At 48.4% G+C, this 13,892-nt stretch overlaps 1 protein-coding gene across 3 annotated transcripts in view; it reads left to right on the top strand.

Annotated features, from left to right (window-relative positions):
- NHSL2 (NHS like 2) overlaps positions 1–13,892 on the top strand; it is a 242,756-nt gene that overhangs the window by 160,170 nt on the left and 68,694 nt on the right. The window contains exon 1 of one of the 3 annotated variants that reach the window (XM_063660748.1): positions 9,044–9,503. The exons of the other annotated variants lie outside the window; for them this stretch is intronic. Within the exon in view, the coding sequence (XP_063516818.1) occupies positions 9,461–9,503 (43 nt within the window). The 5' untranslated portion in view covers positions 9,044–9,460. Of the gene's footprint in view, positions 1–9,043; positions 9,504–13,892 lie in introns of those variants that run through there. 3 annotated transcript variants of the gene reach the window in all.

A 13,892-nucleotide genomic window follows, 5' to 3' on the forward strand; every position in this document is an offset into this window, starting at 1 on the left:
TTCACCATTCAGGCCAGTGGGAAGGAAGGAAAAGTTTTTGCCAAGTTTGACTCACGTTTACCATAAGAAAGCAATAAATGGATTGTTTTCTTGCCAAAAGTGTGCCATGCTCAGGCCCAGAGGGTTGCCTCTGCCTCTTTCTGGGGACTCAGCTGGCTACGCAGTTGAGGGTAGTTGTCCAAGGCCAGCCAGTCCCAGGGGCAGCCCTACAATGCGATTCTTACAGGGCGTTGTGGGGAGAGAAGCTACAGGAAAGCAACTTGGTATATGCTAGCAGGCAGGGTAACTGTCTCTGGAGCCCGCCTGTCAGAGCAGGGCTTTGTTTAGCCTCCTATATGGGCTGAATTTGGGTCTCTGTGGTGGACTGAGCTAAAGAATAAAAATTCTGAGCATTGAAGTTTCTTTGGAATCTTTCAGGGACATACTCTTCCAAGGCCACCATTAGGTGAATGGCCCAAACACCACCTCAGAGTCTCCTGCTTCTCTGCCTTGGAGCTGAAGGCTCAGGACCTACTGGTATTACATGGAGATGCTCTGTGCAGCCCAGTACAGAAGCTTGAAGATAACTTTTTACATAATTGCTGATGTGACAACTTGGGACAGTTACTGGCTATTGTTTCATTTCTTAGAAGTTGCTTTGTATCTTCAATGCCAGCTCCAATCCAGGGTCATCCTAGACGTAGTAGCTATGGGAACAGCCTCTGGCAGCACGAGGAGGTAGCCTCATAACTGCTTTTCCCTCCCTCTCCCTTCCACCTCCTGGTCCTCACCTTACCACAACACCACACCTGCTCACTCACAATCCCTAGCTTATCCCAGAAGCCCCAATTGAACACTCACTCCCACTGGGCTAAACTTGTGCCACTCTTTCTCTTCTTGCTCGCTTTTCTCTCTTCCATTTTCTCTTAGTGACCCCACTGTCTTTCCAGTAACCCAAACTAGCATCCTGGTAGTCATCCTTCACTCCTCTCTCTCTCTCCCTCACTACACACTTTACAGTTTTCACTCATCCATCTATCTGCTCATTCATTCAAAAAGTATTCATTTTTGAGGCCTCCTCTGAGACATCTGAGCCCCTCTCTTATCCTACTGTCAGAGTCCAAATCCAGGCCTTTGGTCACTCTCGCTTATTCCAGAATTGGGCTGCCTGCATCCACCTCTGACCTTCTCCTGGGCACGCCCAACACAGCCACCAGAATGAGCTGTCCCTGTGCTCCCTTGCTATGAACTCAAGTCTTACTAATTGGGGTACGAGAGATTACGATTGCTCCCCAAGTGTGGAGTGGATCTCAGGTGGCCCAGGGGATCATTGTAGGTGTAACAGAGAAAACTCTTTTTGCCTTTCAAGTTCTGTATATATTTTAATGTGTATTCAAAAAATATATAACTAATACATCAAACCCATGATTTCTCATATTTTTTTAAATTAAGGTAAGGTTAAATGTTTTTAAAGTGAGTCTTTTTGAATAAAATGATGAAGTAAATAGTAGCATAGGAAGCACATGGAAATGGCAAAAGTTGGGAAACTGAGATACCAATGCCTGAGGCTTGAGAAGCACCCATTTCTAGGATAAAGTATATTTTCCTTAGCACAACTTAGAGATCTTTCATGATTGGGCCCCTCCTACTTCTCCAGCCTCACCAGCTATCATTTCTCACCTTGAACTTGATCCAGCCGTACTGAATGAGTTGAAGGTCTCCAAATGCTCCCATTCAGCATTTCCATGCTTTCACTAATACACTTTCCTCTGCCTGGAACACCTCCTCTACCTGCTATCTTCTCCTGACAGTTTTCTCTTCAGCCTTCAGAATCCTGATCCTGTGTTTCCTCTTCTCTGAAACTGTCCCTGACTGACCGCCTTACTTCATACAAAATTAATTAATAAAGTTCATCACCCGCTCCTCAGTACTAAATTGATACCTTTTACATCATTTTATCATTGCTGGTATTATCATTTTTATACTTGTTATTGCATGTTTATCTCCCCCTAGTAAAATATAAACTTTTCTAGGGCAAGGGCTACAATTTGTATACCAAAGGGTGGGAAAGAACCCTTGACCAAGACTCAGAAGACTTGGGTTCCGATCTCTCTTACCCAGTAACCTGCAGGGTGATCTTAGGCAGGTCATCCACCTCTGCTACCTCTGTCCTTTGGCTATAAAAAGCTACAAATCCTCAGGGGGGATCCTTAGCACATTCCCAGGGTAATTGGGAAGATGCAATGTGAGGTAGCTAGGAAAGCTTTTGAAAGTTGAAATTGTTTTTCAAAGGAAGAAGGGTGATTATTATTGCAGGGGGAGGAAACTTTTCCCAGAGGCTGGAGCCAGAAGTGAGCCCCACAGGTTTAGGAGACTGTGGAGGAGCAGCCAGGCTGAGCTGCAGCAGGGAAAGCATGAGCAAAACCAGCCACACAGCCAGTAGGGGTGAGGGTGGGGGCAGGGGGGAGCGGGGCAGTCGCAGCACATGGAAACTCAACAGGACCTTAGAGCATAGGTTGCTTTAAGATTGGAAAGCCTTGTCTGCCAAGCTCATGAGTTGGGATTGAGTTCTCACCAACTCTCACAGCCCCTTTGGCCTATTGAGTGAGTGTAGCCCTGTCACCCTGTGAATCTGTATGTGGTGGGGAGGGGGATGCATGCTAGCGCCACCGTCACTATACAGCATACGCATAGCTGTGCATATATGAACCATCTATTTGAACTAGCATCCCATAGAGAAGAGAAAGAGAGTTAATATCTATCATGCACATATTATATGCCAGCACTTTTCATCCACAACTTTACTTAACTCAGAAAAACCACCAGGCAGGGATTATTGATGCCATTTTACAGATAAGAAAACTGAGACTCTAAGGGAGAGCTGCCCCATGATCCGATAACAAGGAAGTTGTAGAGCCAGGATTTGAGCCCAAATCTGCCTAACTCTCAAGCCTTTGCCTATTGCACCATACCATGTGCTTCTCAGCATCTTTGCATCTGTGACAGGCATTAGTAACCCTGGAGACTGGATGTGGTGGAAGGAGGGGTCTGGGCTTGCTTGTGGTAGGGCTAGCAAATCTCTATGGCAACAAGGGCTGCAATGCCCAGCCTTGTAGAAGTCCCACCACATATCTGTTTGATGGCATATTTGTATTATTGGAATAACTGAACTCATTGGGGACTCCATGCTGGGTCCGGAAGCTAGAGCCAGGGATTCCTGAGGTAATAAGAAAGTAGAGGATTCTTGAATTTAAGCCTAAACCAGGTTAGGCTGAGAGAGGCTTCAGATCCAGACAACTGGTATCATGCTGGTTTCCAACATCCCTCTCCCCGCAAGCAACCGAATCAGTGCTGTAAACACGGTGGCCTGTGCTTGAGGATGAAAATGAGTCCACCGTTCTCTTCTCTGTACCTAAACAAAATGAGGAAATCATCTCATTACATTTGCAAGGCATTTTTATAGTTGACCTGGCTCTTTCATCTTCACAAGTTTATTGAATTCTCACATCCTTGATTTCAGTATGGTGGAAGCTAAAGTGGCAGAGACTTATAAGGGAGTCCATTGACCCCTATCCCCCTGGGACCTTCTTCCTAAAGACCTATTTTCTAGTCAGACTTAATGAGTCCATTGGAAGGTACGGAAGAAGTTAACATTCTAGGCCACCGAACAAAATATTTCCTGGTGCTCTCCTCCCACGACTCAGAGATGTGTTGGAGGCAGAGGCACAGGCCCTGGGGGTTGGGGCCAATCGTGATATGCCTACATTTTCTGGGCCAGAACATAGAAGGAAGCAAAAAGCAGGTGTAAAAAGAAAGATACAACGGCCACCCTAATGTCAAATACCAGGGGAATGGCAAAATAAATATGTTGCATCCAACTTCACTGAAATATGGTGGACCATGAAAGCTAATTATTAAGACTTGAGCAACATGAACAATGCTTATAATAAAGTATAACATGCAAAAGGCAAAACACAAAACTGTTTCTATGCTGAGCTTCACAAACCCTGCAGAAAGTATGTCTGCACATGGCCAATAATTGGAAGAGAATTGTGGAAAAATCAAAACTTGATTTATTGTGGGTGGCGGGCTTGGTGGATTTTTCTTTCCCTTAGATTTCCATTAATGTTGTTATAATGTTGTTTGTGCAAAGAATAATAAAAGCCATTAACACATACAACCATTACACTGGGAAATCATTCTGTCAAGCTGAGAAACCAAATCATATCATTTCACTGAGCCAGCGAACACACTCGGAAGACATAAAGACAAAACTAGGTACCTTTTTGGAGAGAGGCAGCTACAAGGAATGGGGAGAGATCATGAAGTTAGTGTGGGAAGCTGCACGTTTGAACTCAAGTTCAGATCCTTATGTTAGAGGAAGCTATTTCACCCCTGTATCCTCAGTTTGTTCATCTGCAATGTAGGAATGTTGATAATAATAGCCTGAGGAGCAAATGATCTGGGACGTTCTCAAAGACCTTGTGAAGTGTAAAATGCTGCATATTGTAAAACCTTATCATGGCATGTGTACGGATGCTTTGAAACAAGAGTGTTAGATACTGTTTTCCACTGTCACACCCAGTTGACAACAAAGCCAGCCTGGGCCTGTGCTGCTGGGTGGCTTCAGTTAGCAACCACCTTGTCTTCTCTCAGTGCTGGGTGCCATTGAAATCTGATTAAGCAAGCAAAGCTTTCTAGTTTTTGCCTTGGATGGGAAATCATCAGGAAAATGTTGTGGGTTTTTCTCTTCCTCTAAAATGCTTGAACTCTGAACATGGTGAAGACTTCCACAGCTCTTGGATTCTCAGATAGACTTGGCCAGTTACAAGCTGTGTGTCTTCAGGCGAGTGACCTAAGCTCATCGAGCCTCCTTGGTCAGTTGGAATTAATAGTGCCTACCTCATGGGGTGGTTGTGAGGATGAAATCAGGTGCTGCATGTAAAGCACCTGCTATGTAGTAAGCAAGGAGCATGTGTGAGCTGCAAGGAGCGTGTGTGAGCTGCAAGGAGCGTGTGTGAGCTGCCATTGTTATTGTCCAAGATGATCAGGGTAGGAAGGGTCTCTAAAAATCACCTGAACCAGGGGTTCTCAACGAGGGGGTGAGAGGGATGTGGAGGGGGTCTTGGGGGAGCACAGTGTGTGTGTGTGTGTGTGTGTGTGTGTGTGTGTGTGTATTTTTTTTTTCTGAGACAGAGTTTCACTCTTGTCACCCAGGCTAGAGTGCAATGGCACGATCTCAGCAGACTGCAACCTCTGCCTCCTGGGTTCAAGCGATTCTCCTGCCTCGGCCTCCCGAGTAGCTGAGATTACAGGCATACGCCACCATGCCCAGCTAATTTTGTATTTTTAGTAGAGATGGGGTTTCTCCATGTTGGTCAGGCTGGTCTCGAGCTCCCGACCTCAGGTGATCTGCCTGCCTCGGCCTCCCAAAGTGCCGGGATTACAGATGTGAGCCACCGAGCCCAGCCGAGCACAGTGTATATTATATATGGTCATGCATATTATTATTTTTGCATGGCAACATTGAAAAGTCTTCCACGAGAAAAGCAGATTTTTTTGTCTCCATTATGGTGAGACCCAGGCATTTTAGTAAAGGTGAGGTGTGTGCTTAGAAACCACTAATCTCCCACAAACCTTTCATTTTATGGATCCACAAAGGTAAGATGACATTCCCAGGGTCATGCAGCTACAGAGATCAATAGGGGCAACAGTCCAGCTTCTTTCCCCACCACTGCCACCACCACTGCCCAAGAGTTGTCCTTATGACCTCTGGGATTTCCTCATTAACAGAGTAGAGACACCCTAGGCCACATGGTCATGGCCGTACAGCCATTATCAAGCTGGGAGAAACCAGACAAGGCTCTGACATTGAAAAGAGGCAAAAATGATGCTTGAGACTACAAGGAAAGATGTCCTTGGTAGGAGACCCTGCACACTGATGTGTCAGCTCCTCATCACCCCTAGGCAGTACTTTCAAACAATCTGGGCTAACGTGGCCTCCTAAGTGCCATCTCCAGTCATGTGGAGTAAATTGTCTTTGATGAAACCTTCATTTCTCTCAATAGCAGATTTTCTATTTCAAAAGTCAGTTTCCTGTCAAAATCTCCCAGAGCACAGACAGAGGGGTATGGGGTCCCAGGAGCAGGGTGAGGCTCCTAATTGCTCCCCACAATTCAGGTGGAGTGTGTTCTCTGAGTTTTGTTTCTGGCATTGAGGAGGGTAGCACAGAGCCACCTCTATCAATTCCTTTTGTGGAATTCATAGGCCTGGTCAGGGTGGGGTACAGGTGGGGTGCTCTTCGGGCCCTTTAAGCTTGTCTCAGAGATGTGCAATCCCCTTTCCCATGCCACACAGGAGATAAAAGGCATTCACTGCCCCTGTGGAATATTCTGACCCACCTAGCAGCCTGGGGCCCTGCTTCTGTTTCTGGGACCTGGCTTTAGGGGTTTCTAGCTTCCCAGGCTTAGCTCTTCACACTCCCCCCACCTCCCCACTTTGAATACTGCCACTTCTAGCCTCTCCCTTGCCAGAATCTTGACTATCCCAACCCTGCACCATAACCGTCTTCCTGGCTGGCTTGGGGGATGGGAGCTGTCTGCCCAGGGTACAGAGCGAGGTTGGAAAGGTTGAGAGTCATGATGCTCAGAGCCAGAGGTCACACTGCTGGTTCTGAGGACGAAGATGGCTCCCCACCGCCCTCATTAATAGGTCTCCAACCCCAGAAACATGAGGTCTGTGTCATGGAAACTTATATACACAGCCATTTCCCCACCCAGGGACAATAGCTTACCATGATTCCAGCCCAAAGAACCCCCAAACCTGAGTTGGGGGAACAAAAGACAAATATGGACTGGGACTCTAATTTGTGGAGTCTTCCCATCTCAAATAACATGTGGCTCTGGCCATGTGCAATGTGCAATGGCAGCTCCTACCACAGCAACAGCAGCCACCTCCAGCCCAGAGGGATCCGGGGTGAGATGTGACTGTGAAACGGGATGACAAACTCAGGTATGTGTGAGGCAGGCCAGAGAGAATAGCCAGTGGGAGAGCCAAGCCCAGAGTAGGAGCAGCAGTGTTTTAGAAAGGTGGCCCTCCTGCGCCTTAGAGGGAAGGCCCAGGGTACCGGTCAGAAAGGCCATAGGAGGACTGCTAGGAAACACGGGCCAGCTCCAGCAAGGCTTCTGTGGAGCCAGGCAGTAGCTTGAGCAGTGTGCAGATATTTACTCACTGAGTCAACATAGCAACTTTATGGCATAGGTCCTTTTATTAGCTCCTAAAGGGCACATATAAATGAGAAACCATAGACTACATAAGTGACCTATAGATTAGAAACTGAGGCTCAGAGAGGTTAAGTGACATGCCCAAGGGCACACAGGCTGTAAATGGTGAGGCTGGGATTTGAGCCCAGGCAGTAGGGCTCCCAAGTCTGTCTTCTTAGTCCCTATGCTAATCTGCCAATGTGAGGGGGGTAAGACAGTCAGGCTGTCCTTGCTTTTAGCACACTAGCTGGGCTTTAAGACTGGACTTTCCTAAAAACTGGTGCAATGGTTCTCCACCTGGGGAGATTTGAAGCAGTATCAATGCCTAGGCTCCACCCCTCAGAAGTTCTGGTTTAATTGGTCTGAAGTGAAGTTCAGCCTTCAGAGAGTACAGAGGGTAGGGTGGAACTGCAGTTTTCACAGAAGCTCCTCAACTTAAAAACACACAGCATCTCTCCCATCCTGACAAACATCTGACTCCCTTCTCCAGTTCTGCCTCTCCCTCCAGCTACGGCCCTCTTTCCTCTCTAACCACAGCCAGACTTCCTGAGAGGTGTCTCCCCTCCCCTCCCATTTCCCTCCTTAACCTGCTGCATTCTGGCCTCCGTGAAGCCATCCTTGCCAAGGTCACCCTCTGAGTGGTGCTAAAGTGAACAGTGCTTACGCCTCGGACTACTTAAATTCTTGAATGCATCTAACCATTCCTTGCTCCTGGAAACTAACCCTCTTCCCAGCTCAGGGACACAATGCATTCTCCTTGTCTGGGGATTTCACCTCAGTCTTTTTCTATGGCTTCTGTACCATGCTGTACAAATACATTCTGAAGATAGGGTCTCCAGAGACCCATGCATGAGCCCTGGCCCTGCCCTCAAAGAGTTGAAAGTCTTTTCAACGCAGGTGGCTCTGGCCATGTGCGAAGGTAGACCTCCATCTTGAGCCTTCCTTCAAGCTGTTTCCTTATCTTTCTGTGTCCCTGGCAAAGATAGAAAAGAGAATAAATCTCACGCTGAGTCTCTTTCCACCCTGTGAGCAAGAGCCAGTGATGCCTCTCTTCTGATTAGAAGACAGTTACTGGAACGAGGGCTCAATCCATCGCCCATGCTCATTTTGCCAATGTAGTCATTTAGTAATGAAGAACAAAGAAGTCCCTTTGTAAGGAGCTTCTCCCACATGCGAGTTGTTTCCTGGGTCCTTGTCCTTCCAAACAAAGAGAAACAAATTGGAACAAGATATGTTTTCAGTGTTTGAAAGCCAGTGATTCTCTTGTGCTTTGTGCACCAGGAAATAGGCTTTGCTGGAATCTGCAGTCTATTGGCAGAAGTGTAGGTGGGTGAAGAGGTAGGGAAGATCGACAGGGTTCTCCTGATGCCACGAAGAGCAAGCTGGATGACCCCAAGTCTCATCCTTTAGCCATTGGGCCTTGGGAAAGCCCCTTTCCCTTTCTGAGCCTCAGTTTCCTCCTGGATTAAATGGAACTAGTTGTCTTTAGCTCCTCTGTGGTGAGGATGATAGGAGATGACCTCTATGTGCTGTAGAGTAGGCCATTGCTAGGCGTTGGGGGAAATTGAATGGAATTGCATCCAGCCGTAGTTCACAGACTCGTTCCAGGCCAAGAGAGAAAGTGTGTGTGTGGAAGAGAGACTTGCAAAAAACAAGACCTATCCCTGTGCACGCCTCTCCTCTGGGAAGGAAGGGGCCCGCACAGTGACAATAGACCAGGGGCGCTGACTCAGACAGCCAGTTCCTGTTCATTTCCCCTCACTGCAGGACAGCCGCTGAGCGGGAGGTCAGCCCTCCGAGGGGCTCTGACTCGGGCCTTTGGCTGAGAACCTTACCTAGAGAAAGACAAGCCCAACTCACAGTAAACTTCCCTGGCTTATCCGCTGTGACTGGGCCGACGGGTCCAGGGTGGCTGTGGGTGGAGTGCAGCAGGGTGGGGAAAGAGAGAGGAAACTCACTTTTGAATCCTCAGTTGCTTTCCCTAGGCTGGGCTGCCCAGGAACAACTTCAATGGGCAAAGGAGTATGTGATCGATGGGACCAAGGTGCTGGGAAATGGGGTTCAGGAAAGTCCCTGGGCACCCACTGAGGAGCCTAGGGACAGGGTTTGGGACAGTGTGGAGCCCGTCGGCTCCCTGCCCCCAGTGTGGGCTCAGCACACACTTTTCTCATGCATGAGGACTTGCTGGATGTGGATTCTTGGTTATCCACACCGCTGGGATGGAGAGAACCGACTCTGTCACCCTCTTCTGGATCCGGGGAGGTGAGTCGTTGGGGGAGGAGGGGTGCATGCTCAGCAGAGGGAAGAAGGGAAGGCACTGGGGCTCATGGAAGAGGAGGAGCTTTCTGCACTCACAGCTATGCTGGGGCAGCCTGGGCTGCTTTGGGAGGGAGTGGGACTGCGTTCTAGAGGTGTGCACGGAGGGCCAGGATGGCCACTTAACTGAGATCCTCTGAAGGGAATTCATAATCGGATGGCTTTGGAAGAGAGGGTGGATGTGATCACATCCCAACCCTGATATTCTGAGATCCTAAAGGATTAATGAAAGTGATGGAGGAATTCTGCACGTGTGTGTGTGTGTGTGTGTGTGTGTGTGTAAGAATTACTGCACCTCTTACTTCCTCTACTCTTGTCCCAGATTCTGAGGCCTTGTCCCTTTGGTGGTAGAAAATTCCATCTCATTTAATCCATCTTATTCAATCTGGGGGCTTTATTTGCCTCCTGGACTCCTGCTAAAATGCTGAATTTATTTTTGCAATACCAAGGCATGTAGGCAAAGAGACGCAGGAAAGGGGTTCCTGTCACTGGTCTTCTGTGCACACAGGTTGCTACCAAGGGACCAAGAGCTTTCTAATTGCAATTCAAGCCAGACCTCCTGGCAGTAAGGCAGAAGCAAGTACAGGGCCCTGTGCCACACCAGGACCCCTCTCTGGCTTCTGTGAAGAAGACTAGCCACGTGGTGGTGGGGGAGGGGGCGCGTGATGCCGCAGTGACATGCCCTTGAAAATGTCTGAAAGCTACTGCTTGTGGAGGTAGCTGGCAGGACAGACTGAGTCCATGCTGTGTCTCTGGAGTTTTAGTTGGCCCTTTGCATCAGGTGTATGCTCAAAAGCAGTTTATGAGCTAAAGTGGTGACGGGACCAAAACCGAAGTCCCGTGAGGACCACACTTCCATGCTGTTTGGCATGGAGAAGAATCAGAGGAAAGTGATCTTTGGTCTTCAGGTCTTTGAGGGACTGTCACCGGATGACGGGAGTAGATGGGGTCTGCGTGGGGCCTCAGGAGGCAAAGCTGAGGTCTGTAGACAAGGAGGAACTTTCCAACAGACCCTCCATGGGTGCAGTGGCCTGCCTTGAGAAGGAGCCAAGGGTCTTGGTAACTTTTGCAGGTTACTTTTTTCACAGCGACGCAGAGTGAGCCCTAGAGAAGAAGGGCATGTAGGAGCGAGCTTTCTGCTTCCGAGGGAGAGAGAATGGGAAGGAGGGGCCACCCTCACCTGGGATGAAGGCCCAACACCCCCCCGACCTCCACCTTCACAACTTCTCCCCTGGTTTGGCCTCCCTCATCTCTCTCCCTCCTATGTGGCTCCCTGCTTCCCACTCTCCAGCCCATTCTCCACTCTGCAGCCTGAGCGAGCCTTTAAAAAACAGACGCAGCTGCTCAAAATCCTGTGATGGCCTCCCATGGCCCACTGGTGAAAGTCCGGAATTATTTCTCTTCTCTATTGCCTCCTTTCTACTCTCTAAAAACAGAGCTGAGATAAGATCGTTTCTCACTCTAACACAGCTCTGACATTTCATAAATCTTTGTCCTAGACAACTGGAAAGGGCTATATTTAACCTTCCGTCTTGTAGCTTTTAATGGAGGGACTTGCTTCAGGCACTGCCTTCTAATGCCACAGGAGACCAGAGTTTTTCTTTGTTCTCTACCAGCAGAGACGCTACCTCTACCTCGACAGACAGAGGCCACAGCTGGCCTCTCCCTCCAGTGAGCCGCACAAGCTGCTTGGCCAGGCATCGGCCCTAGAGCATCCACCTTCCCCTGTCTCTAGGTGAAGGAGGTCCCTGTCCCACCCTGTGAAGTGTGACCCTTCAACTTTGTTATCTGCATATACTTGAAAGACTCCTCATTAACCCCATAGCTGAGATAAGTGGGCCAGGCGAGCACAAGAATAGGTCAGACAGGGCCTGGAGGTATGGGCTTGGGAGTCTGGACTAGGGGAGGGAGCCAGAGAGAAGAAAATGTATGGTCAGGAATCTGGTTGCGCAGGGTGCAGGGGCGAGGGTGGGGAGGGAAGCAATGCTAAGTAATGTACCAGGCCCTGTGCTAGGAGCTTTGCATTAATTGCCTCCCCTTTCCTGCCTCTCCTTGCCTACATGCCTTGGTATTGCAAAAGTAAATTCAGCACTTTAGCAGGAGTCCAGGAGGCAAATAAAGCACCAAGATTGACTGAGATGCATTGTCTTTGAATTGATTGTATTGGTTGTGTGATCCTCACAACAACCCTGTGAGGTGGGTACCATCCTTACCCACATTATACTCCAGTGAGGAGGCTTAAGTGACTGAAATGACTTACCTTAAGTCATACATAGTTAGGAAGTGACAGAACGGGGATTGAACACAGGCCCATCAAACTCCAAAGCTTAGTTGCTTTGCCCAGTCCCAGGATGTCCCTGGCTGACCTGGCACTGCCCTTTGGAGCAGCTCTGATGTGCTGGCCTCCCTCATTTCCTTGGGTTTCTTTTATAAACACTTGAGCCTCTGGTAGGTTCTTTCCACACTGCCCATCACACAGGCCTCAGGCCCACCGCCAACCTCAGCCAGGCTGAAGAGCCCAGCAGTTTGATATCTCTGATGGTGCCCCATGCTCTCAGGCCCCATGGGCTGGCTTCTCCCACACTCTGTACTCCAGCCTTGCAGATAACACCTACTGGGATCAGTAGCCTAAAACAATGAACTATACTATTGTTTTTTTTCATGTTAACAGTTCCCTAGACTGCTAACACTAACCACCCCTGTGGCCTTGGAGAAATTGTGCCCCTCCTATGGTCCCAGCTTCCCCAGAGTGGGAAGATAAGACACTCTCTCTGGCCCTTCTGAGTCAGAGTCTAGGATTCCCAGGGTCCCCCTCTCTCCAGCCCCACCCTTGCTGGTTCCCCCCTACAGTGTTGGGATGAGGGTAGCCAAAGGCACTGGTTTGGAAACCTTCGCTGAGCCAAGCAATGGCTCCAGAGCCAATGGCCGCAGCGGCAAAGTGGCAATAACAACCACATTTGTAGGCTACTTTAGTGCTTACCAACTGTTTTCACAGTCTGCGAAGTGGTAGAGAGGGAACTCCAAGGCGATTTTAATGGCACATAGTACAGCTTTAAAGAACATTGAATTACATGGTGAGAAAATGATTCTCTTTTCCTTCTCTTTCCAGCTTTCTGATTACATCAAGGAGAAGGTCTCAGTGTGGTGCTATTCTTCAACTTCTGTAATGCTTACTAATCTTCTTTTGTAACAAAGCTAGAGCAGGCCTCAGGCTCAAAGACATGGACAGGCAACAATATCTACATAGAATTTAATCACTCTCTTCTGTTCTCATTGTATTTCTTTATACAGCCACTTTCTATTTATGGCAAGTGATACTCCTTTTGGTTTTGGTTATGGTTTCCATATAGAATTTCTTTTAATATAGATTGATTTGTTTAAGAAAAAAATAACAATTCACTTAGAGAAAAAGATTAAGTGAATTGTAAATAGAACCAGTGGTGCCTACATACAGCAAAACTTGTGAAACTGGTACCCCAATGGCCAAAACTTAGGCAACACTGGAATGTGGCATTCACTCAGCAGATGTTTTCTGAGCACCAAGTTCCTATGGCCTAGAAGGCCCTGCACGATCTGTCTCTACTCTTGTCCCAGCCTTTATTGCCCCTTACTCCCCCTGCCCACACACTCTGCTGTGCCTTCCAGCATGTTGTATCCTTTTTCTGGAATGTCTTTCCCATATCCTTGCCCACTCATCAAACCTCAGCTCATCCTTCAAGACTCAGTTTAAATGGCACCTCCTCCAGGAAGCCTTCCTTCAAATTCCCCAGGTTAAGTTCAGCTTAGCACCAGGTTCATGTCTCTATTGTAGCATCTCTCACATTCCTGTCATCATTCACTTACAGGCCTATATCCTCCACCCTTGGTTCCCAATGCATTTTATAAGAAAAGCTTGAGAAGAGAGGGGGAGAGAGAAATATAACTGTGAGTGAGGCCTATGTCAGTGACTGGTCCTGGGGACTATCACAGCTCCTGGTGTCACTTGGAATTGAGGCTTTCCAGATGCCAAGCCAGAGCCTGCACAGGCCACAAACCCAGCCTGGGGTCTGCATGTCACATGCGGGAAGTTTATTGGGGTACTTCTGGGATCAGCATCTGGAGTCTAAGGGAAAGATGCAGGACTGGTTGGAGGGAGAAATTGGGCTATGATGCTGTCCTAATGACAGCCTCAGCTGACACTTGGGGAGCTCTGGAGCTGGGTTGGTCCTTTAGAGTTGTTCTGAGTCAGGGTGAGGGGACCAGTCCTTAGATGCAGGCTGCCCCCAGGAGGAAGCATAGCCTTGGGCAAAGCATCTCTGTCTGAGGAGGTAGCTGGGCACTTCCCAAAGAGGGCCG

Source organism: Pongo pygmaeus, chromosome X (assembly GCF_028885625.2).
Source record: "Pongo pygmaeus isolate AG05252 chromosome X, NHGRI_mPonPyg2-v2.0_pri, whole genome shotgun sequence".
Lineage (NCBI taxonomy): Eukaryota > Metazoa > Chordata > Mammalia > Primates > Hominidae > Pongo > Pongo pygmaeus.